The 25,431-nt window shown below is 45.8% G+C and overlaps 1 protein-coding gene across 1 annotated transcript; it reads right to left on the bottom strand.

Annotated features, from left to right (window-relative positions):
* Positions 1 to 293: 293 nt before the first annotated feature.
* On the bottom strand, positions 294 to 25,431 carry LOC144608141 (tumor necrosis factor receptor superfamily member 3-like). Its single transcript, XM_078425546.1, has 8 exons — positions 25,345 to 25,431; positions 14,177 to 14,270; positions 7,465 to 7,593; positions 6,172 to 6,321; positions 4,588 to 4,681; positions 3,747 to 3,955; positions 1,829 to 1,957; positions 294 to 518 (listed from the first exon to the last, which is right to left on the bottom strand). The coding sequence occupies exons 1-8, from the start codon at positions 25,408 to 25,410 to the stop codon at positions 295 to 297; spliced, it is 1,095 nt and encodes a 364-aa protein (XP_078281672.1). The 5' UTR covers positions 25,411 to 25,431; the 3' UTR covers position 294.

The raw sequence follows: 25,431 nt of genomic DNA on the forward strand, positions 1-25,431 counted from the left end.
CCAGGCGGCTCATCTCCAGTACCAGGGTCTCACAGCCAGCAGTAAATTTCACCGTCTGCATAAAGACCCATGTATGTAGCTGCAGACGGTCCAATACTCAGAAACAGGCACGAGATTCTTCACTCTTTACGTGAAGATGTTGAAATTTACAGTCTGATCAAATTGAGACGTTGGATTCTCCGCCTTGTGCTCCTCAATAATGAGATCAGCTCTGGAACCTGTTTCCCTCATCAGCTGCCATTGTCCACGAGTGGTTTTTCAGTCTGTGGCCGTTGAACTTACTCCAGCTGTTTGTTAACAGTCCGCTGCAGGTACTGGGTCGTGGAAAACCTTCCCCTCTTCCTCCACTGGGAAGGTGTGGGTCTCCACAGGACTCTGAGACTTCACTGACTCCTGCTGAGGGAAGCGAATGTGGGAGTCCAGAGGTTTGGCAGCGGGATCTTTTTGATCGGGGCTGACAGAGTCACCGGTTTCCACTCCGACGTACACAGTGCGTGGGCTCATGATGTAGATGGAACCTGACGTTCAAACAGAAAACAGATCAGATTAGACCTGGTTAGAACGGATGAGGGAGAGGGAGAGGGAGAGGGAGAGCTCACTTTGATTCTGGAGATCCATTCCCAACACAAACATCTATCATACATCTTCCATGCTTTGGACAAAAGCAATGTTTATCAGGCATTTAGATCTTCACGAACAGGTAGGGAATAGAGGGAGTAAAACACTAGTAAAGTGCTGGAGAAGCTCAGCAGGTCAGGCAGCATTTGTGGAGGGAATGGGCAGATGACATTTCAGGTCAGGTCCCTTCTTCAAACTAGAGGGAATAGAGGGATATGGACCATGTTCACACAGGTGGAGATTAGTTTGGATTTGCATCATGGTTTTTACAGATTGGGTGGGCCGAAGGGCCCGTTCCTTTGCTGGATTGCTCTAAATTCTACGTAAAAGGGAAATAAATCCAACTGAGAAGTTGTGCAAATATATCCAAGAAAGATATTCCAGATGGGAAAGGAGTCAAATCCATGTGTTAAAAGAAAGAAGTGATGACTGAGAAAAGGTATTGAGTCTCAAAGGATTTGATGAGCAGGCAAGGTTGAAGGATGTGGAAAAGGCAGGGAGGTGAGAGTTGAGGGATACTCTTCAATAAAAAGAGATGAGGTGAAGAGAGAAAAGGAATTTAGAAGGATGAGAGGGGATCTTATAGAAACATATAAAATTATTAAGGGATTGGACAGGCTAGTTGAACGCAGCGGCAGACAAGCGGGCACGCAGAAAGGAGCGCAGCAACTTCAACAGACCAGAGTCCACACACAAATGTGACCTTTGCGACAGAGACTGTCACTCCCGCATTGGTCTCTTCAGCCACAAGCGATGCTGCTCTAGCAGAGGTGTGGAGCAAGCAGCCAACTAGGATGCATCACCCATGGTCAGCCATGACCGAGGGGGCCTAAGAAGGACAGGCTAGATGCAGGAAACATGTTCCCTATGTTGGGGGAGTCCAGAACCAGGGGCCACAGTTTAAGAATAAGGGGTGGGCCATTTAGAACTGAGATGAGGAAAAACTTTTTCACCCAGAGAGTTGTGAATTTATGGAATTCTCTGCCTCAGAAGGCAGTGGAGGCCGATTCACTGGATGCATTCAAAAGAGTTAGATAGAGCTCTTAGGGCTAGCAGAATCAAGGGGTATGGGGAGAAGGCAGGAATGGGGTACTGATTGTGGCTGATCAGCCATGATCACATTGAATGGCGGTGCTGGTTCGAAGGGCCGAATGGCCTACTCCTGCACCTATTGTCTATGTAATGACCGATGGGGCTGCGATATCCTTACCTTTAGTTCTGTTGGATAAGAGCAGACTTTTGAAATAGTCCTTGCGGCTGAACAGCAAACTGGAGACGACCAGAATCAGCAGGAAGACTAGGACCAATCCAACTATCAAGAGTAGGTTGACCACCGGTTCTGTAGCAAACCAAACAACAACATCAGATCAAAGTGTATGAGAGCTGGACAGAAAGAGAGAGAAAGGTTTGCAGATGGTGCAAATGGCATTGACAGAGATCGGAGTATATCAGAGAGATAGGCAGATGGAACATACATCTCCCAATAGGTTGGGGCACAGAGTGAAAGAGATAGATAGAGAAATGTGTGAAGGAGAGACACACAGCATGCACCTGGGAAACTGGCCCAGGAGTGGCAGAGTGGGTGAGTTAGAAACTGAGAAAGGCAAAGCACACAAGTGAAAGACAGAATGAGAAAGTGACCAGTGACAAATGAGAGGCAGAGGGAGGTCCAAAGAACCGGATGCAGATTGACGTGGGTGGAGAACAAGTGTAGAAGACAGAAATGGGAAGAGACAGAGGGAAATGGAGAAAGTAAAAAAAACAGAGAGAGAGATAAAAACAAGGAATGGAAAGAGGAAAATAGAGAGACAATAACAAATACACCATCAGATGAGTCAGTCACACCCGTCTCAAATGCCCATTTACGAGTCAGTTTGGTCTGTATCGAGTCCTCTCTTCTGCCAAGCGACATGATTGTCAGAGTCTCACACCTTCGCTCCTTATCTTTCAGCATCCATGAATCAAACATCGTTCAAGCCTGAGGATTTATTTACTTTGAACCTTATTTCAAGCTTCTATTTTGGTTACTAATGCTTGGTTTGAGGGAGTTTTCACTTGAATCTTCCTTTGCGAAGTATGAAGGTTTATTTAGAATATTTATTGTTTTTTTGCCGATCCTGACTTTCAATCTCCTCTGCACATTTGCTTCCACCTGATCGAACTCTTGTTGCTGTAACTCTGGAGAAAGATTTCACATTGACCCTGGAATGCATGCGATCTCCGTGTCTCTCTGCATCGCTCCCTAGGGCAGCATGTCCTTTATCTCAACTCCTTATCTTTTTGATGTTGGCTGACTGCAAACTGGCCGACAAGGAATTGGATTGGCTTCAGTATGTGAGTACGTGTACATATGCACACACTGAACCTTTTTATACACATACTGAACTATTGTTTACAGTGCACTATGTTTACATATTCTGTTGTGCTGCTGCAAGTAAGAATTTCATTGTTCTATCTGGGACATATGACAATAAAACACTCTTGACTCTTGACAGTAGAAAAAAAACTCCAGATGCTGGTTTAGATTTTCGATTTTTTTTAGATTTAGAGATACAGCGCGGAAACAGGCCCTTCGGCCCACCGAGTCCGGACCGCCCAGCGATCCCCACACATTAACACTATCCTACACACACTAGGGACAATTTTTACATTTACCCAGTCAATTAACCTACATACCTGTATGTCTTTGGAGTGTGGGAGGAAACCGGAGATCTCGGAGAAAACCCACGCAGGTCACGGGGAGAACGTACAAACTCCGTACAGACGGCGCCCGTAGTCAGGATCGAACCAAATCGAAGGCAGACACAAAATGCTGGAGTAACTCAGCGGGTCAGGCAGCATCTCAGGAGAGAAGGAATGGGTGATGTTTCGGGTCGAGACCCTTCTTCAGTCTGATGAAGGGTCTCTACCCGAAATGTCACCCATTCCTTCTCTCCCGAGATGCTGCCTGACCCACTGAGTTACTCAAGCATTTTGTGTCTACCTTGACTCTTGACAGTTCCCCAGTGCCCTGAACTAGAATAGTCAGTAGATAGAAAGGGACTGAGGAGGGCATTTGAGGGAGGGGGTTGCAGGTTAGTCAAGGGGAATAACATTCTCGTTCAGAGAGAAGTCCTAAATCGACTTACTGTTCCCTTTGGGTGTAGTGACTGCAATGGATAACGTTGTCAGGTGATCTGCCCTTGGGGTGGTGGAATGGGGGTGAGGTTTGACCGGTGCGGACGTGGATGTGTTGGACCAGTTGGTGCTGGGCCGGAGGATGTTGGTTATCGAGCTGACAGTTTTGTCACAGGTAGCATCTTCGGTTGCTGTACCTTCTTTTAGCAATCTGGCACATCTTAAGTAAGAATAGACAAAGAGAAAAGTCATGGATGGTAAATGGAATTGTGATGTGAACCTAACCCTCACACGTCAAAACATGGTTGATCCATCTTTCCCTCTCAGCCCCATTCTCCTGCTGTCTCCCCATAACTTTTGACACCCTTACTAATCAAGAACCTGTCAATCTCTGCTTTAAAGATACCCAATGATTTGGCCTCCACAGCCGTCTGTGGCAATGAATTCCACAGACTAGAGAAATTCCTCCTTATGTCCTGGGTGGCGGTCGAGGCAGATAGGATACTGGTGTTTAAAAGGCACATGGAAGTGCAGGGAATCAGCGGAAATGGTTCATGACCAGGCAGAGGAGATTGGTTTATCTTGGCATTGTGTTCGGCGCAGACTTTGTGGTCCAAAGGACCTGTTTCTGTGCTGTACTGTTCTACGTTTTATATGTTCTATCTATTACAGGCGGTAAATAGTATCTCAGCAAAGAGCCATAGCAAACCCCCAGCATGATGTGTTACTTTCTGCCCCTCTGCCCTTATCACCAAGAGCTGGAATCTCAAGTGGAATTAGGGTATTAATCCAATTAGTCATTCGGGGTACTGATCCGTACCAGTCGGGGGACTATCATTAACTCGTACTCACTTGGTATGCGGCCGGCACTTGGTGGAAAGAGACTTCACATCAGAGAACGTGCCTGGACGGCAGAACTTGCAAACATTGTTTGCTGTGGAGGTTCCTGGTGATAAAAGATGAAAGCCGATTATCACATTGGCTGCCTGAAATGAATTAGCTCAGTTAACATTAAACTCAACCAACAATTCACCAAAAAATGCTGCCCAAAAACTGCTGATAAAAAGAGCAGAAAGTGCTGGAAATACTCAGAAGATCAGTTATCAATGGAGAAAGACACAGAATTAACATTTGAGTTTTGTGGGTTTCCACTGAAGTGGAAACGTTTAGAAATCTAATAATTTTTGAATGGGTACAGAGGCCAGGTAAAATGAAGAAAGAATTAAAACTGAAGGGAAGGTTTTGCCTGCACTGATGCTGCCCGATTTCCTGGTGATTTCTGCACTTTTTTTGATTACAAACTTCCAGTATCTCAATGTTTTCCCCTTTAAGTAAGGGAAATGTCTGTGGTAGGGTGGGCAATGGGAGAATTTAAGTGAGAATGACGTGTAAGATTGTTAATAGAATAAGTCAAGCAACAAGATGGACCTAGAGAGGTGCAACTGGGAATAGCAGAATGATTATCATCCCGCTACTCTCGAATAAATTGGGAGTAAAGAAAAAAAGAAAAGAAAATCTGGAAATTAATTCCATGTCCAGAAATCTGAATACCAGTGACAGAAGAATGATGCGTTCTTGCCTCAGCTTGAACCGAAATAAATATTTCCCAAGTATTCAATAATTCTGTACAGTGCATCAAGGATTATCTGACAGGGACATTTTGTCCACCACACCACTGACCCAGGACATCAGAGTCACCACATGAACTGAGCCAGCACATCGATGTCCATCTCACTGAGCAACTCATTACTGACTGAACCCTAGACATCACTGTCCACCACAGAGTCTGACCCAGGACATAAGTATCCACCACATGTATTGATCCAGGAAAGTAAGTGTCCACCACATTGAACTGACCCAGGACCCAGCGGCACAGTGGCGCAGCGGTAGAGTTGCTGCCTTACAGCGAATGCAGCGCCGGAGACCCAGGTTCGATCCTGACTACGGGCGCCGTCTGTACGCAGTTTGTACGTTCTCCCCGTGACCTGCGTGGGTTTTCTCCGAGATCTTCGGTTTCCTCCCACACTCCAAAGACATACAGGTATGTAGGTTAATTGACTGGGTAAATGTAAAAATTGTCCCTAGTGTGTGTAGGATAGTGTTAGTGTGCGGGGATCGCTGGGCGGCGCGGACTCGGTGGGCCAAAGGGCCTGTTTCCGCGCTGTATCTCTAAATCTAAATATCAGTGTCTCCACATTCTAACATCGGCCCAAGTCACCAAGTATTTCCAGTTCTTTTCTCTCCCAGGAATAAAGAACCCAAGATATTGGTTCAGTCTGAGTTTATATTGGGGATGGAAAGTCAGAAACTGAATGAGGCTTTTATGTCATCATCTACCAATGACTTCCCAATGGAGCATGAACAAACCCAGTTTTTCACCAGAATTCCCTTCCCATTAGGTGTATGCTCCACACAATGGGGCCAAGTCTGACTCACCTGCTTTGGCCAGGAATTCCCCTGCGTCACAACTGCTGTGTTTAATACATTGCACACAGGAGTTAAGAGTCTTAGTTTTGCAGAACATTCCAGGTTTACACACACAGATCTGTCTTGTCGTTTGGGTACATTTTTGAACTTGTAGTAGAGCTAAACATGGGAAGACATCAGGGAAATAATAACAGATTAATCACATTTGTGGAACAATACGACACGATATGACATGACAGAACTTTATTTATCCCAGGTGGGAAATTGAGCTGCCAACAGTCATAAAAACACAAAATACACAAAACACAAAGTACATGAAAGATGAAATGAAAGGGACAAAGGCCCACCCCCTCCCCTGACATCAGTCTGAAGAAGGGTCTCGACCCGAAACGTCACCCATTCCTTCTCTCCCGGGATGCTGCCTGACCCGCTGAGTTACTCCAGCATTTTGTGTCTACCTAAGAGATTATGTTTAATTCTCATATGTATGGGCAATGAAACTATGAAATTCTTACTTGCAACAGTGCAACAGGCCTGTAAACACAACACACATAGATAATAATTTATTGAATATTTGTTAATTCTATATTAACAGTGCAAAAAAATCCCTAGGTCCTTCGTGCAACCAAAGACTATAAACTGTTCATTGTTTAGTTAGTGTTGTGTAGTGTTCTGAAGCCTGTTGGTTGTTGGGAAGAAATTGTTCTTGAACTTGTCCTGGTTTTCAGACTCCTGCACCTTCTTCTCGGTGGTATGAGTGAAATGGGAGCACGACCAGGATGTGTGGACCTTTGTCGCTGGCTGCCTTTTTGAAGCATTGTCTCTTATAGATCCCTTCCATGGTGAAAAAGTTAATACCAGTGATGGACCGGGCAGCAATTTGTGTAATCTCCTTCGTAGCTGGGAATTTGAGTTGCCAAACCACACCGTGATGCAACCAGTCAGTATACTCTCGCCCAGTGCAACATGATCCAAAACCAATGACAAGTACAGAGAGCCTGGCCAACTCTACTAACCCTAATCTGAGTTATTGAGGCAATTTGAACACCCTATTACATTAAAGTTAAATCTCTAGATATTCTAGTCTGCAAGATAAGTACGATGTAAACACCATGTAAGAGGCAGTGGCAGTGGTGACCGGTGATTAATGATTAGTAATGTAGGCGGATTAAAAAATTTAGGTTATTTTTAATCTGATGATTTCCCCGTAACATTATCAGCTTATCAGTTGCCATTGCCCTTCTATTGAATTTGATTAACTGGGTTTAAACTGTCATGTACTCATAAATTTAAGACACTTACGATCTCTGCATGTCCCAACACAGAGAGTGCAGTCAAATGAATCATTCCATTCGTCCTGGTACTTGTTGGGTGGACAGGATTGACAGACAGTGTCAGATCCAGAAGTGCAAGGTTGTTTTCGATGTTTTCCTGAAATCAAGATCACCAAAAAATATATTACTTTACAGTCTATGTGACGAAGAGCTGAAATCAAATTAGATTTTGGAAATCAGGCCTAGTTTGACTGGAATCAAAGACTGGAAAATGACAGCACAATCGTTCACAAACTGGTCAGACAAATTCTCGTGAGAAAAGGAAGGACACCTTTACAGCCGCACAGCAGCGCAGTTGGCAGCACCATCAGTCTGAAGAAGGGTCTCGACCCGAAACGTCACCCATTCCTTCTCTCCCGAGATGCTGCCTGACCTGCTGAGTTACTCCAGCATTTTGTGAATAAATACCTTCGATTTGTACCAGCATCTGCAGTTATCTTCTTAAACACAACAAGATGATTATCCCCTTCTTGGGGTGGGAGCTGCTTTACGTCCTCAACGTCTACCCTGGGTAGTTCTACGGAACTGGCAAAATTTGCAGCAAAGCGTCAACTAAGGTCCTCTGAAGCACCAATTGCCACTTTTGACTGTTGTAGTTGACATATGAAAGAAAGAAGAATTCCCTTCTTATTTCTCAGCTCCACTCACAAAGCCTCAATGGATGATCCCTCCTGATCTTGTTATCAATCTTTTTTCTAATCGCTATATTCACTCCGCAGAACCTCATCCCTTTATCTACCTGTGTTATTTGTGTCAACATGCATAAACTACCTCTGGCTGCTCACCCTTCCCCTTGAGAATATTCTGCACCTCTTAGAGACATCAGAGAGTCAACACGTTATCGGGGAGCCCTGTTTGCAGCCACAGAATCTCCTGTCTGTCCCCTATCACTATGGTCCCGTCTGACTTTACACCTTCACCCCTGAGCTCGAAGGGCCGAATGGCTTCCTCCTGCACCTATTGTCTATTGAGCCACAGAGCCACAGGCTTGGTTGCTGTTGAACAGTCTTCTCCCTCTCCCCCACAACAGTATCCAAAAAGGGATACGTGTCTTTGAGGAGAATGATCACAGGGGATTCCTGTACTCTCCATCCACTCAATAGACAATAGACAATAGGTGCAGGAGTAGGCCATTGGGCCCTTCGAGCCAGCACCACCATTCAATGTGATCATGGCTGATCATTCTCAATCAGTACCCCGTTCCTGCCTTCTCCCCATACCCCCTGACTCCACTATCCTTAAGAGCTCTATCTAGTTTTCTCTTGAATGCATTCAGAGACTTGGCCTCCACTGCCTTCTGAGGCAGTGAATTCCACAGATTTACAACTCTCTGACTGAAATAGTTTTCCCTCATCTCCATTCTAAATGGCCTACCCCTTATTCCTAAACTGTGGCCTCTGGTTCTGGACTCCCCCAACATTGGGAACATGTTTCCTGCCTCTATCGTGTCCAACCCCTTAATAATCTCATATGTTTCGATAAGATCCCCTCTCATCCTTCTAAATTCCAGTGTATACAAGCCTCGCTTTAACCTTCCTAATGATCACCCAACTTGTTACAATCTGAAACGCTCGGCCTCAAGAAGTGGTGGAGCAGGATGTAGTAATATCTTAAAAAAGGAACAGGGCCAATACTTGCAGAAAAGGTTGTGTATCTCAATCTGCCACAGGCAATGATGGTCCAGTTTTATACTGCCATCGTACAGTCTGTCCTCACCTTCTCCATCATGGTCTGGTTTGGCTCAGCCACCAAGCATGACATCCGGAGGCTGCAGCGCATCGTTCGATCAGCCGAGAAGGTTGTTGGCTGCAACCTTCACCCCACTGACGCACTGTACACTGCAAGGGCCAGGAAGCGAGCGGGTAAGATCATCTCTGACCCCTCTCACCCTGGCTTTGAAGCACTTCCCTCTGGGAGGCGACTCCGGACTGTCAAAGCTGCCACAGCCAGACATAAAAACAGCTTTTTTTCCACCAGCAGTAGCTCTACTCTCACATTCAGAGACTGACATCGAGTGCTGCTGGAAGGTCATCAACTCGGTGAAAGACGCTCTTTGGTCTGCCCGATCCTTGTTGACCTCCCAGCGGAGCGAGCTGTCCGTGGGGGAATGTTGCCGACTGGCCCGCTGCAGAAGTACGTGCTGAGGGACGCACTGAAGCTCGGTGCAGCCAACGCCAAGGCCCTGTGGGGGAGGACCACAGTCTAGGGTCCTTCCGCTGCTGGACATGGGGGGGCAGGGTGTGGTGGAGAGAGACGCCCCTCCAAATAAGGGATACTGGGTTAATTTCTGTAAATTTGGAAGTGAATGCCTGTATCGAATGTGTAACCTCTGGAAATGTCGGATGGGTTTGTTAAAAAAGAAGATGTTTTGTAAATATTTATTACTTGAATAAAGTATTTTTTGATATATAAAAAAAAGTAGCTCCACTCAACAGCCTAAAGTTTGTAGCCTCCCTTAGCTCTGGTATTTTATTTTATTCTTCACATGTTTAAATTATAATGTTATATTTTTGTCCACTGTATATCATGTTGTTATCCTTGCGAGCAAAGCACCAAGGCAAATTCCTTGTATGTATACATATTTGGCTAATAAAATGTATTCAATTCAATTCAATATCTATAGAAGTATGATGGAGTGAGTGCCATTGGATAGTTATTTCAAAGTGGACTGAAGGGCTGTCTTCTCTGCGTATCTTTTTACCATTCTATCATCACTAGTCATATTCCAGGAAATCATCCAGTATTGTTCTGAATCAACGGTACTGAATTTATCAAGGACATTGTTTCTGTTTTAATAGGTACTGGTATTCAGATCGTCTTCTGGGAACCTTGAGATGTGGTGTGAGGTCCACTTACTGATATTCTACTAACACGGCACAGTGTTCACTCCAGCTTTGACTGCTGCTCCCTGAACATTGGCCTCGTTGTTGCAACTGTTGATGGTTGGAGATTAATAATGAAAATAAGATAGTGATGGAGTGAGCATGCATGGGCGTTTACACGACATCACGATTGCCGATTACAATCTGCCCAGTCAGAAAGAAAAATCAGATAACAATTGAGAGAAAGACAATGAGAATTTGATGCAATCCACATGCCTGTCCACTTCGTAAAACTCTAAACCATTTAGCTGAAAGGATACAGTTGAAAGCTGACGTCACACAAAACTATCGTGTGCAATCATTTCCAATGCTCGGCAGTCACAGCCTATAAATGAGACGGCTGAGGGCTGTGGTACTTGAAAGAGATACATAAATCATTATTTGGGGCAGAGAAGGGGAAAATACAGCTTTATTCAAAGCAGATCAGCAAATGAACCAGAGGCCACAATGGAAATTAGAACAGAATAAATGAGATTAGATAGTGGAAAACTAAACTGAGTTTATGTAGAAAATCATGAGGGTGATAGTTCTGGCCTTTTACTCAGGGGAATAAAAAAAAAGGACAAGTGTTTAAGATATGAGGAGAAAGATTTAATACGAACCTGAGGGACACCTTTTTCATTCAGAGGGTGGTGGGTATATGAAATGAGCTGGCTCAGGGGGTAGTTGAGGCAGATACTATAGTAGGATTTAAAAAGATATTTGAACAGGTACATGGATATGAAGGATTTATCAGGACATGGGCCAAATGGGACTAGTTTAGATGGGGTATCTTGATCGGCATGGACAAGCTGGGCCAAGGCCTGTTTCTGTGCTGTTTGACTCTATGACTGATAAATACTGTATTTCAAAATAATTTACCCAGCAAAGTGATGGCCACAAATTCTATGTGGTGTACAGAGCTTTACTCTGCATTAAACGATGCCATTTTTGTTCTAATGTGTCTGACAGAATAGTGTAGACGGCACTTTACTCTACACCTAACTCTTGTGTGTGCGTGCGTGCATGTGTGCGTCAGGGAGTTTTATTCTTACTCAGAAATGGTGCTGCTGTTGATGGATTGCTTTTCAGTCACGACACAAGCTGCTGCCTCCCTGAGGAATGTAACGCTCACCCAAACCGTTTCCTACTGTTCGGATGCTGCAGTCTGGTCATATTGCAGGAAATGCCATGACCCAGATCATGAGCGCACGAGGGGCACAGAATCACAACGTTAAAGGAGAACGTTTGTCCCATCAAATTCATACCAGTTCCATGTAAAAGCCACACAGCACTCCAGTGAATTATTTTCTTTTGAATGCTATAAATGAATCTGCCTCCACACCTACACCCAACAGGGTGCAATCTGGACATACAGAGAGGACACCAGGAACTGCAGATGCTGGAAACTTGAGCAAAACACAAAGTGCTGGAGTAACTCGGCAGGTCAGGCAGAATCTGTGGAAGGAATGGTCGGGTGATGTTTCGGGTCGGGACCCTTCTTCAGGCCACAGATGCTGCCTAACCCGCTGAGTTACTCCAGTACTTTGTGTTTAGCCGAAGAGTAGACATGCTTTGGCAGTGTGAGAGTAAGTTGAGTTTGGAAGATGTGGAGAAGTAGCTAATGCACACAGGGAGCAGGACCCAGTGGTCATGGGATGAAGCATTTTGTGTGTTGGGGGTGAGGACAAGCAAAAATCGCTTCTATCTCTTAGAATCGGTGTCTTTAAAAATGTGACTGCCAGTCTGGCACTTTAGTCTATCAGAGTACAGGTTTTTAATCTATGAGTCACACCAGATATGAGTCAGAGATCCAATACAGCCTGATCAGGAAATGGTTACGGTGCTCTTTCATTCTGACAAAAGTACGTTGAGGCCCTGAGCAGAAGCACAATTGGAGGGGGGGATGCTGATGTGGACAGAGGCTGCTGATTGATTGTTGAACTACCAGTTGTAGTCACTGTCCTTAAATGTATCCGACCCACCACATAAAATACAGCCATAGAAAATGAGAACACTTACAGCACACGAGTAGTCCATTCGGTCCATCAAGTAGGTGCAGGCTGTTTAGATGGAGTACTGTAGTCTGAACCTGTCCCCTGTGCCATCTCGGCATCTGTTTGTGTTTTACTATTCATGAATTATACAATAGAATGATCTCAGTCTCTGCCTAAACACTTCTTGTGCAGAAACTCCTCCGCCCTAGTTCTCTGGCTAGTTTCATTGTCCTTCTGATTCATTTTACTCATTGCATGCCTCTTTGTCATGTTCCCCTCAGCTAACAATGTACCATTCTACATTTCCTTATCATCGTCTGCTCTGATCTGTCATTTTCACACCTTATCCTTCCATATCTCTAGACTCCCTCTCCGCTGACTTTCAGTCTGAAGTTAAGTGATAGGAGCAGAATTAGCCCATTCGGCCTACCAAGTCTACTCCGCCATTCAATTTTGGTTGATCTATCTATCCCTCTTAACCCCATTCTCCTGCCTTCTCTCTATAACCCCTGACACCGTACCAGTCAAGAATCTATCCATCTCTGCATTTAAAATATCCATCGACTTGGCCTCCACAGCCTTCTGTGGGAGAAGGGTCTCGACCCAAAACGTCACCCGCTCCTTCTCTCCAGAGATGCTGCCTGTCCTGCTGAGTTACTCCAGCATTTTGTGTCTATATGTGAACTGAATAACTTGCCAGCTAAACTTCAACCCCATTGGAATCACTGACAGTCAGACAAGGGGAAATGGCAGATTTCCTTTCCTGAGGAAACTATCTAGTGGATTCATGGTCCCATTACTGAGAGCAGCTATTAATTCCAAATGTGTTGAATTATTTTAATTTAAATTCCCCAAACTCTTATTGCTGACTCCATGATCCACAGCTTGGATATTAGCCCGGTGTGGAAATGTGTGATGGATTGGTAGTTAAGCCAGTGCTCTGGGGCACTCATGTACAGACACAAGTTCATATCCCAGCTTGACAAATGGGGACTTTAAACTCGGGTAAATTCAGATAAATCTGGAATGATAAAGCTAGTGTCAGGACAGTAATCATATAATTACTGGGTTGCTGTAAACACACGCCTTATCTTCCAATATTAGGCAGGGAAGGAAAGCTGCCATCCTCACCTTGTCTGGCCCATTTATGACCCATCAATTTGTGTAACACTTCACAACATCCTCATTTCATGGGCGTATAAGGACGGGCAATGTGGCTAATAGGCGGCACAGCGGTAGAGTTGCTGCCTTACAGCGAATGCAACGCCGGAGACTTAGGTTCGATCCTGACTACGGGTGCTGTACTGTAAGGAGTTTGTACGTTCTCCCCGTGACCTGCGTGGGTTTTCTCCGAGATCTTCGGTTTCCTCCCACACTCCAAAGACGTACAGGTATGTAGGTTAATTGGCTGAGTTAATTCAATGTAAAAATTGTCCCTAGTGTGTGTAGGATAGTGTTAATGTGCGGGGATCGCTGGGCGGCGTGAACCCGGTGGGCCGAAGGGCCTGTTTCCGCGCTGTATCTCAAAATCTAAAAAAAATCTAATACTTATAATGATACCCATAGCCCGCAAATAAATTAAAAATAATGACTTTGTCTCTGTGCTGAGTTAGCACATATGTGATGGGATTGTGCAGAGGGAGTTTTGCTCTGTAGCTTGGTTGCTGACATTATTCCACTGCTCTGGATGAATCAGTTACGGCACAAATCTTGTTCAATTATGTGGATGAGAGTTAGTTTAGATATAAGCAAGCCTGTGTCTGTGAGACAGAAGAGCCATGTGTTACATGAAGGTGATCAGAGAGTGGGGGATAATGCTTACCTGGAGGACAAAAGGAGCAGCAACGCTCTGCCTCTGAGTTGTAGAATTTATTCTCCTTACAGGTATTATCATTCTCCTGCCAATGATTCAAGCTCTGAAAAGAGAGAGAGAGAGAGAGAGACTGTTACAGTCAAACAGGAATTTCCCATTGACAGGAATACAGATACTGCTTTTCAAACCATAGAAACATAGAAAGTAGGTGCAGGAGTAGGCCATTCGGCCCATTGAGCCTGCACCGCCATTCAATATGATCATGGCTGATCATCCAACTCAGTATCCTATACCTGCCTTCTCTCCATACCCCCTGATCCCTTTAGCCACAAGGGCCACATCTAACTCCCTCTTAAATATAGCCAATGAACTGGCCTCAACTACCTTCTGTGGCAGAGAATTCCACAGATTCACCACTCTCTGTGTGAAAAAAAAGTTCTCATCTCGGTCCTAAAAGACTTCCCCCTTATCCTTAAACTGTAATGCAATCATTAATTGCATTAATGATATCATCTACTGATTCCAAAATCTATTCAGTAACCAAAGGCCGGAGGGGGGCAAAGGAAGGCCAGGGGAATGGTGGTGGGGAAAGGGGAAGGGGGTGGTGACAGGGTGAAGGAAGAGAAGAGTGGAAAGAAAGAGCAAGCTGGAGAGGAAAGGCAGGGGGGAACACTGTTTGGCCAGTAATGCCACCGCATATGGTCTCCTTGCTCACAGCCCAGTACGGTGGGCAGAACTTAAATTATACTTTCCATCTCATTTGTTCCTTTTGAAAAGAGTCCAGTGGAAAAATGTCTCATTTGGAAACTTAATGAAATGAGCTGAAGAATAGAGAGTTTCTAAAACTTATTACAGTTTCACCCTTGGCTGTTTCTCATCACAGTATGTACCTCACATATAAATTGTATGCAAATTACAGACAGGAAGATTTTCCATCAAGTTCTAGATCATGTACTTCATTAAACTAAACAAAAGGGAAGTTGTCTGTACTCAGTCAGGTTTCAGCTGAAACAGATGTGAAATTAACAGTATGAACTGGCTGCTATAGAGGGCAGTGCAGAGCCAGGGAATTTGCATCAAAATCAGAGGAGACCCATCTGGAAATAACCCATGGAGATAATAAAAAGATGTACACGGTATCTAACCATAGCTTCTCCTACTGTGGGAAGCTGAACACCAGTACCTTGAGAAGAACAGATGTTGTACTGCTCAGTCAAGCCACATATTGTCATTAACAAGATCTGCCTGTTTAACAGTTTCATATCGTTTGTAATTTCAGTCCTAATCTCTCCTTCTGTGCAGATGAGGGACTCTCCCCTAATTTCAAACTGTCTCACTCAAGGCCGCATGTTGTCCAACAAGAACATTATGGCCTGCACAGACATTGTGGGCCGAATGGCCTGTTTCTGTGCTGTACCTTTCCATGTTCTATTATACTTGCTGGACAGAAAGGCAAGTCAGTCACAAGAACATGAAGTATAGTTGATGCAGGAAAATAATGGGGATGTATAAGTAAAGATAACGTCAGGAAAGAGGTTAATGAAGGGGCTGATGTTAAAATCGTTAAAGCCAAAAGGGAACCATCGAAGACTGGGAAATTGCATCTGAAATTCGCTCAGAGTAAGCAAGCAAAGTATAATGGTTGATGAGTGTTTTTGCCATCTCTGGGGTTCCAAAGGCTCGGCATTTGATCACTTTCACTTTTCACATATATTAATGATTTAGACTTAAGAGTACATGGAATAATGATGAGGTTTGCAGTGGTTGTAATAATAGGGTGAATGTGGAGAAGGGTTGAGGCTGATGTCTGGGTGATATAACATTGTCTGGGCAAATACAACAGTGAGGATGGGGGCAAAGTTGAGAGTAAGGGTGAAGATGGCCTCAGCTTTTCACTGTACCTCGGTACACGTGACAAAAAACTAAACTGAACTGATCTGAACACAGGCGGAGTGGGCATGAGAATGATGCTGGGATAATATGAACGGCAGAGGAGTGATGGCAACATCAGGTGTAATGATTTGTGCTAAAGGTGTGGTGGGTGGTGAGGGCGATGTGAAAAGTAATATTCATTTGGAGCTGAAGGTTGTCTGAGAGTGAGGGTTTGCAGGTGGGCAAGGATAATGCTGTGATATTGTGTGTGTGGGTGTTGGGTGATTGGGCTGAGATGTGTCTCAAGAGGTTGGGTCAACTGATGTTGAGGAGGGGGTTAGCTCGGCAATTCAGGGTGGGCTGTCCCGAGTGAAGCTGGTATCTGCCCAGGTGGTGAAAGCAATAGCATTGGGGAAGGGGCCGGGGGGGGTTCCTGTCTGGAACATGAAAGGCCTTGGCAAGGACAAGATATTGGCCTTCTGGGAATGAGGGTGGCGTCTGCCTGGGATCGAGGGTGGTGTCCGTCTGGGATCGAGGGTGGTGTCCGTCTGGGGTCGAGGGTGGTGTCCGTCTGGGGTCGAGGGTGGTGTCTGTCTGGGATCGAGGGTGGTGTCTGTCTGGGACCGAAGGTGGTGTCCGACTGGGATCGAGGGTGGTATCTGCCTGGGATCGAGGGTAATGTCCGTCTGGGATCGAGGGTAATGTCCGTCTGGGACCGAGGGAGGTGTCTGTCTAGGATTGAGGGAGGTGTCTGTCTAGGATTGAGGGAGGTGTCTGTCTAGGATTGAGGGTGGTGTCCGTCTGGGATCGAGGGTGGCGTCCGTCTGGGATCGAGGGTGCCGTCTGTCTGGGACCGAGGGTGGTGTCTGTCTAGGATTGAGGGAGGTGCCTGTCTAGGATTGAGGGAGGTTCCTGCAGTGTGGGAGGCCCGAGCTGAGATACATTTAAAGGATCTGTGATTGCAGCCCATGAGCTGATGGGGCCAAGTGCCATTCATACCGTGATGGTGCCTGGAGAAGAATCGGTGTCTCTCTAGTTCCCTGCTGACTACCCTCCACAGTCTGAGCCACAGATTGAAACTCACCCATCAGCACTCCGAGCTCCAAGATTCTCAGGCACGGCACGCATTCCAAAAACCAGGAGAGGGGGCCTCTCAATTCCACTAAATGAAATTGATTTTTATATATTTTCCTCGTTGCATCAACCTGATCTCCCCCAATTTGCAGACAAATGAGCCCAACACCCCTCACATCAGGACACAAGTTACACTCTATCCTTGAGTCAGGTGTGTACTCCTTACAAGGTCACCCCTCCACATACACCCAGTTGCTGCTCAGATGTACACCCAGGGACAGTCTCGTATTACCTATGATTCATTACAGAAATGGTAAAGTCCAGCCTGATATAATCACCATTTTAATGTCCTACATGACAGAGCATGTTCCAGTTTGCATATTAATGACGTGCATGCCACAGCAGTGGCTTTGTCTGCTCTTGACTCATTCAGCGATGTTTGAGGGACCCCTTGTTCCATTTGCACACCTGGTTGTCACGTGGATGTGATACCCAAGGTTTCAAGGTCAGTTTATTGTCACATGTACCAATTAAGGTACAGTGAAATTTGAGTTACCATGCAGCCATACTAGGTGAAAAGCAACAAGACACACAGCCACATAAACATAAACATCACCACAGCGGCTCCCCACATTCCTCACTGTGATGGAAGGTAATAAAATCCAATCTTCTCCCTCTTTATTCTCCCACGGTCGGGGCTGTCGAACCATCTGCTGTCAGGCAGATCACAACCCCCGCAGCCGGAGATCTGAAGCCCTTGCGTCAGGGTGATCAAAACTCCCGCGTCGGGAGCTCCCGAATCGGTCTCTAACCAGGGACCGCGGGCTCCACAATGTTAAAGTCTACAGGCCCACGGTTGGAGCTCTACGCAGTCGATCCCCGGCAAAGGGATCGCAAGCTCCACGATGTTATGTCCGCGCCGCACCTGCGGTTGAAGCATCGGTCTCCAGGGAAGGCCGCGCCACTCCACGATGTGAGGCCGCGCCACTCCACGATGTGAGGCCGCGCCACTCCACGATGTGAGGCCGCAGTGGGGACGGAGATACGATACGGAAAAAAAATTGCATCTCCGTCGAGTTTGAAAAAAGTTTCCCCCAGCCCCCCCCCCCCCCCCCCCCCCCCTCCACATAAAACGAACCAAGGAACACTAAAACATACTCTTTAACACGTACTTAAAGTAACAAAAACAGAAGAAAGGACATAGAGATAGTTGGCGAGGAAGCCATTTGCTGACCCACCCGCTACCTCAACATTACCAGTGAACTCATAATTACTGGGAGGGAATCAAGACTATTTTTTTAACCTGGATCTTTGGTTTACTTTTGTAAAATAATCCTCTCTCTCTCTCGAGCCGTGTACCATGACTAATCCAGGGGGACAAATCATTGTGCTAATGAGGGAGTGCACCATTGTCAGCAGAGCTTTCATCTGGTTGCGAACATGGACCAAGATCCCATGTGTTCCTTCAGAGTCACACAGCACCGAAACAGTCACTTCAGGCTCAAATCCTCCATACCGATCAAGATTCCCCCATCTGAGCTAGTCCCTTTTGTTTGTGTAGGAAGGAACTGCAGATGCTGGTTTACATCTAAGATAGACACAAAATGCTGGAGTCATTCAGCTGGTCAGGCAGCATCTCTGGAAAGACCCTTCTTCAGATGGCCTATGTTTGGTCCACTTCCCTCTGAACCTTTCCGATCCATGTACTTGTCCAAATGTCTTTTAAATGCTGTTATCATACCTGCCTCAACTACATTCTCTGGCAGCTTTTTCCGTATACCCACCGTCCTTCGATGCAGAAGATCCATCATCTCTCAAGTAAGCCAACTTTTACCAGATCAGACAATAAACCCAATGTGGTTGGTAATATGACTTTGCCAATCGTGAAAGGAAACGGTGCCTCCAGACTTTCTCCTCCTGATCCCCAGCCCGACAAGCGCAGGCTCAGCGATCGCTTCGCTGAACACCTGCGCTCGGTCCGCATTGACCAAACTGATCTCCCGGTGACCGAGCACTCCCCCTCCCATTCCCAGTCTGACCTTTCTGTCATAGGCCTCCTCCAGTGCCATAGTGAGGCCCACCCGAAATTGGAGGAACAGCACCTCATATTTCGCCTGGGCAATTTGCAGCCCAGTGGTATAAACATCGACTTCTCCAACTTTAGATAGTTCCTCTGTCCCTCTCTTCCCCTCCTCCTTCCCAGATCTCCCTCTATCTTCCTGTCTCCACCTATATCCTTCCTTTGTCCCGCCCCACTGACATCAATCTGAAGAAGGGTCTCGACCCGAAACGTCACCCATTCCTTCTCTCCCGAGATGCTGCCTGACCTGCTGAGTTACTCCAGCATTTTGTGAATAAATACCTTCGATTTGTACCAGCATCTGCAGTTATTTTCTTATATATATATATATTCCTTGCCTTCAGTCTGCTAAATATTGAGAAATAAATACAGACAATGCTGAAAACACTCAGCAGGCCAGGCTGCATATGCAAAAAGAGAAACAAACTTGACATTTCAGTCAAATACCGTTCAGCAGTTGCCTGGGCCACTGAATATTTCCAACATTTTCTGCTTTTATTAAAGATCTTCAACATTTGTAGTTTTTTGATTGACATCTGTTGAATATCAAGAGCAACCTTAAAAATTGTGTACTGTTCTGTTTAGTTTATTGTCATGTGTACAGAGATACAAAAAAGCTTTTGATGCGTGCTATCTAGTCAGAGGAAAAACAATACATAATTAGTCAAGCCATCTACAGAGTATAGATACATGTTAAGGAATAACATTTAGTGCAAGGTAAAGCCAGCAAAGTCCGATCAAAGATACTCCATTCATTTCTCAAATGAACTCCCTGACTTGTGAATGAACATATGTCACAATTCTGATTATCCTATCTGACCATATCTGTAGGTCATGAATGAACCAAACCAAATCACAGCTGATTGCATCTCGCCAGTAAAGACGCATTCAAAGAACTGTCGCATCACTCCCACTGTTTCCATTCCTCCCATTAAATGCATTCTTACTTACGAAGGTACTCACCACATTGAACATCCCTGCCGTTTATCTTCTGCTCCAAGCATTCACAATGGCATGATTGTATCACTGAGGGTAAGTGACAGGGAGGGGGAGGTGGGGGAGGGGGTGGGGGGGAGGTGGGGAGGTGGGGTTGTGGCCAGATCTATTCCAGTTACGAAAGTGTGTTTCCTGTCATGATGAGGATGGTTTGCGGAACTAACAGCAAGTTGTTGCTCAATTAGCCCATTGATGATTAGATTACTGAGTAGGATGCGGGCCTGCATTTATGCACTTTTAAGCTGGTAAACCTCCCCTTCAAACAGTGACAAGCAAAGGGTCCACAAAGAGGTTACAATTTGGAAATTACCATTGCTATTCAGGTTAGGTTGATACTGGGTCGAAATGTTACGAGAGGCATTTCACTCAGAAGGTGATCCTTGCACTGCCTTGACCAGTGAAGCAGCTGGCCTGTGATCCACTGCAAGGAGATCTATACAGAATCTCTATGTTGTGCGATTTGTTCCTCTTTCCATGAATGCGTTTGAATTTTTTTCCGCATTTTTGGCTTTTATTTCAGATTTCCAGCATCAGCAGTTTTTTTTCTTAAATTACCTTTATAAAACATGCCCCTTTCTCAGTGGCTACATTTCTGGATGGTGAGTCCCTTGTGAGCAATATCTACTGCCCTTTCCCTCTGATAAATATGTGTTACTCAGAAAATGAATGATTCAGATCAATCATTCATTTTGTAATTTGATGTGTCTGATCTTGCACGTACCAAGCACATGAATTTCACAGCACTTGCCCAACCCCTGCTCGCCCCACATGGAACATCTGACAGTGAAGTGCCGACCCTTCTACCTGCCAAGGAAATTCACCTCCACTCTCATGACTGCAGTCTGCATCCCGTTCCAGACTGACGTTCGGCTAGCATTTGAGGAACTATAAGCCACCGCCAACAAACACCAGGCAGTGTACCACTATCATTGCCCGGGACTTCAAAAAGCTATCTTGAAGAAGACAATACCAAACCACCACAGCTATATTTCCAGCAGCATCCGAGAATCACTCTCAGCCACTGCTAATCCACTGAGATACCTATTGCTTTTTGCTTGTGCACTTTGGAAAAATTGGACCACCTGGCTGTGCTACTTCTTCCTGTGCATAGGCAGCGATGGTAGAGGGCAGCTCCAGTGAAGGGAATTATACAGAACAATGGCGTTGCAATCTCTTGGAGTCGGTAGAATGGATGACGTTAAAGGACCCTGCACCCAACCTAAACGAATGTGCAGGGTTGTGACGAACTTCAAAAGGAAATGTGTGGAAGAGTGCATCCGAATGCTCCCTAACCAGAAACCTTGGATGAACCAGTAGATCTACAACCTATTGATCTGCAGCATTCAAGTCACTCGATCTGGAGTCATATAAGAAGTCCAGGTCCGACCTCCAGAAGGCCATCACTCATATAAGGAGACATTTTCATACTAAACTGGAGGCTCACACAGATATTTGGCAAATGTGGCAGAGCTTGCAGGCCATCAGGCCACAAGTTGAAGCCTAGTAGCTCAAGTGACAGCGATGCATCACTCCCATTGACATCAATGCTTTCCAAGCTCACTTTGGATGGGAGATGAGTAACCTTCACAAGATCCTACAGGGCCCGATGGCATGTAAGATGCAAATCAACTCCACTTCAATTTGTCTACTGCCATCACTGGTCAACATCCTGGAGGCCACTATTGATTGCAAATATCAGTGCAATGTCAAACTCAGGGAAATGCCTCTGCTACTAAACCTTGACTTGCTTATCAGTTAACCTCGATTAGTACAAATTGCCAACACCTCGTCCTCACTGACCATCAACACTGTGACACCTCAGGGCTGTGTACTCAGTCCTCTACTCTCTCTACAACCGTGATCGTAGAGCCAGATAAAGCTCCAAAGCCCAATGATACCACCATTGTTGGACGAATAACCAGTAACAGTGAGATAGGGTACAGGAAAGAGATCGATTATCCAGTTGAGTGGTGCAGAACAACAATCTTGCTCTCAATGTTAGCAAGGAGCTGATTGCTGACTTTAGGAAGAGAAAGCCAATGGATCATGCACCTGTTTTCATTGGCAGGATGGCAGTGGAATCAACAGCTTCACGTTCCTGGGCCTACACATTAGTTTAGTTTAGCTTGGAGATACAGCGCAGAAACAGGCCCTTCGGCCCACCGAGTCCACGCCGACCAGTGATCCCCACGCACTAACACTGTCCTACACATACTAGGGAGAATTTGCAATTATACCAAGCCAATTAACCTACAAACCTGTCTTTGGAGTGTGGGAGAAAACCGGAGATCCTGAAGAAAACCCAGCCAGGTCATGGGGAAAACGTACAAACTCCGAACAGACGGCACCCAGGGTCAGGATCGAACCCAGGTCTCTGGGCTGTAAGGCAGCAACTCTACGGCTGCATCACCGTGCTTCCCACCCTCCAGAAATGGAATTGTCACCATCCATCTCTGACAACCTGGTTTATTGAAACCATCACAAAGAAAACTTACCAATGCCTCTACTTCCTCAGAAGCATGTCACAAATTACCATATCAAACCTCCGGTTGCATTACGACCTGGTTCGGCATCTCCCAACGCCTGACAACAAAGAAAGCTGCAGAAAGTGGTGGTCATTGCCCAGTCCCCATTACAGGCTCTGACCTTCCCAACATTAAATGGACTTACAGGATACGCTGCCTCCAGAAGGCAGCTGATATCATCAAAGACCCACACCAGCCTGGTCAAGCCTTCTTCTCCTGTTACCGTCCAGGAGGTGGTGCAGAAGCTCCAGAAACCATTCAAGACAGATTCTTCCCATCAACTAACAGCTTCTTGAAGCACCCTGCACAACCCTACCTCAACACCAAACGTCTGCAGACTTTGCAATACTATGGTTGCTCTACCATAGGGAGGCTATCGTGTTTCCTTTTAGAGTAACGGTAAATTATTTGTATTTTGTTTTGTTCAGGATTTCAGGAGCTGCGGTGCCTTGTGTCTCCAGTTACACATCGTTGGCATCTGACGTGACTAACACATCCACGGCTCCAGCCAGTTCATACAGTCCGGCTGTATACATATGATATGATATATGATATCCGGTACATATGACAAATACAGACTCTTGTAACGCGATCAACGCATTCGGCAATTCCAATAAAAATGAAACAGCACAACAGTCATCAGCACAAAGAAATGTTCTGTTAGTCAAGTCCAAGAAAGAACAAAAAAACCCTTTCCGTAGTTCCCGCCTCGATCTAAGACGCTTATAACCCCACCCCCATCCCGTCAAGACACAAACCCACGTTCGTGTTCGTGTTCGCTCTCTCTCTCTCTCTCTCTCTCTCTCTCTCTCTCTCTCTCTCTCTCTCTCTCTCTCTCTCTCTCTCTCTCTCTCTCTCTCTCACACACACACACTCACACACTCACACACACACTCACACACTCACACTCTCTCACACACTCTCTCACACTCTCTCACTCTCTCACTCTCTCACATACTCTCACACATACTCTCACACTCTCACACACACACTCTCTCTCACTCTCTCACACTCTCTCTCTCACACATACTCTCACACTCTCTCTCACTCTCTCTCACACACTCTCTCTCACTCTCACTCTCTCTCTCACTCTCTCACACTCTCTCACACTCTCTCTCTCACACACACACACATTGGCTCAGTCATCTTCAGCTCCAGGCATTTGTTGATTTTCTTAACTAATGTTTTTTTAAAGTTTTTTCCCCCCACAAATATTTCAAATGTTCAGCCGTCCTTCCAGCAGTAGAATTTCTAATATTGCTTCCTTTAAAGTGTCATGCACATTTTTGTTTCACACAATTGAAACAATCGAACTTTAGATAGACACAAAATGCTGGAGTATCCCGGCATCTCTGCACAGAAGGAATTGGCGACGTTTCGGGTCAAGACCCATTAGTTCCATTATTCTCAATCACAATCTGCACTCCTATCTTTCTCTGCCCTGTGTCGACCTTACCAATACTAACCGTGGCTGGGATGAGCTTCCAGACCAGAGCTAGACACAAGATGCTGGCGTGACTCAGCGGGTCAGGCAGCATCCCTGGAGAGAAGGAATCGGAGACGTTTCGGGTCGGAACGCTTCTTCAGACCAGAGACTTAGGTCCCGTGGTTTTCTGGTGTTTGAGGAAAACACAAACTGCTGGAGGAACGCAGCGGGTCAGGCAGATTCTGTGGAGGGAATGGACAGGCGACGTTTCGGGTCTTCAGACTGAAGTCTGGACCCTTCTTCATTTCCTCCCCAGATATTGTCTGACCCGCTGAGTTCCTCCAGCACTTTGTTTATTCCTCAAGATTCCATCACCTGCAGTTCCCCGAGTCTGGCTTTTTTTCTGGTGGGTTTTCATCGAGAGCTCTTGTTGTGGAGCAGTTTCAGAGTGTGGAGTGGGGTGGAGAGAGAGGTTGCGAGTGACGAGGTTGAAACTATCAGGAACAACTAAATCCTCGCGCTGTGCTCGAATTTTACTCTGGAAGATCTCTACTCAATAAAGAAGACAGACACAAAATGCTGGCGTTACTCAGCGGGACAGAGCAGCGTCTCTACAGAGAAGGGATGGGTGACATTTCGGGTCGAGACCCTTCTTCACATCCGAAACATCACCCATTCCTTCTCTCCAGAGATGCTACCTGTCCCGCTGAGTTACTCCAGCATTTTGTGTCTATCTTCGTGTGTAAACCAGCATCTGCAGTTCCTTCTACTCAATAAATGCTGCTTATTTCCATCTTATTCTTTCATTGTCTAACAATTTCAGCAATCGGACGGCGCTGGGAAGCGGGGAAGCGTTGTAGAGAGAATCCTGCTGAATATTCCCTGCTTTTTCAATGGGTGGATTGATCCCAGTCGCTGGAGCGCTGACGCGAAATTACTCTGTGTAGGAAAGAACTGCAGACGCTGGTTCACTCCGAAGATGGTCACAAAAACGCTGGAGTAACTCGGCGGGTCACGCAGCATCTCCGGAGGAAAGGAATAGATCCCGAAATTACTACCCAGTACTTTAATCTTGAACGATGGCGGGCGTGAACGTCCGACCATGCACACGTGGATTTAAATGCCCTTTGCAGAGAATTGCAGAGAATGAATGAGACAAGACCACTGACTGCAGCTAAGATAAGATTTACCACTGTGGACTTACCTTTCCACATGCCGCCGTGACCATCAACAAGAGCCACAAACCAGTGACTGAGCCCGGGCGTCTCATCCTCGGATCCTGGCTGTCCAC

This window comes from Rhinoraja longicauda, chromosome 30, assembly GCF_053455715.1.
Source record: "Rhinoraja longicauda isolate Sanriku21f chromosome 30, sRhiLon1.1, whole genome shotgun sequence".
Taxonomy (NCBI): domain Eukaryota; kingdom Metazoa; phylum Chordata; class Chondrichthyes; order Rajiformes; family Arhynchobatidae; genus Rhinoraja; species Rhinoraja longicauda.

Excerpts from the sequence above, each read along its gene's own strand:
- LOC144608141 (XM_078425546.1), bottom strand. The coding sequence starts at position 25,410 with ATGAGACGCCCGGGCTCAGTCACTGGTTTGTGGCTCTTGTTGATGGTC. Across the intron at positions 6,322-7,464 it reads TGTTGGGACATGCAGAGATC|CTCTACTACAAGTTCAAAAA; the intron begins GTAAGTGTCTTA and ends TCCCATGTTTAG. Across the intron at positions 3,956-4,587 it reads AAGTGCCGGCCGCATACCAA|ATGTGCCAGATTGCTAAAAG; the intron begins GTGAGTACGAGT and ends TTCTTACTTAAG.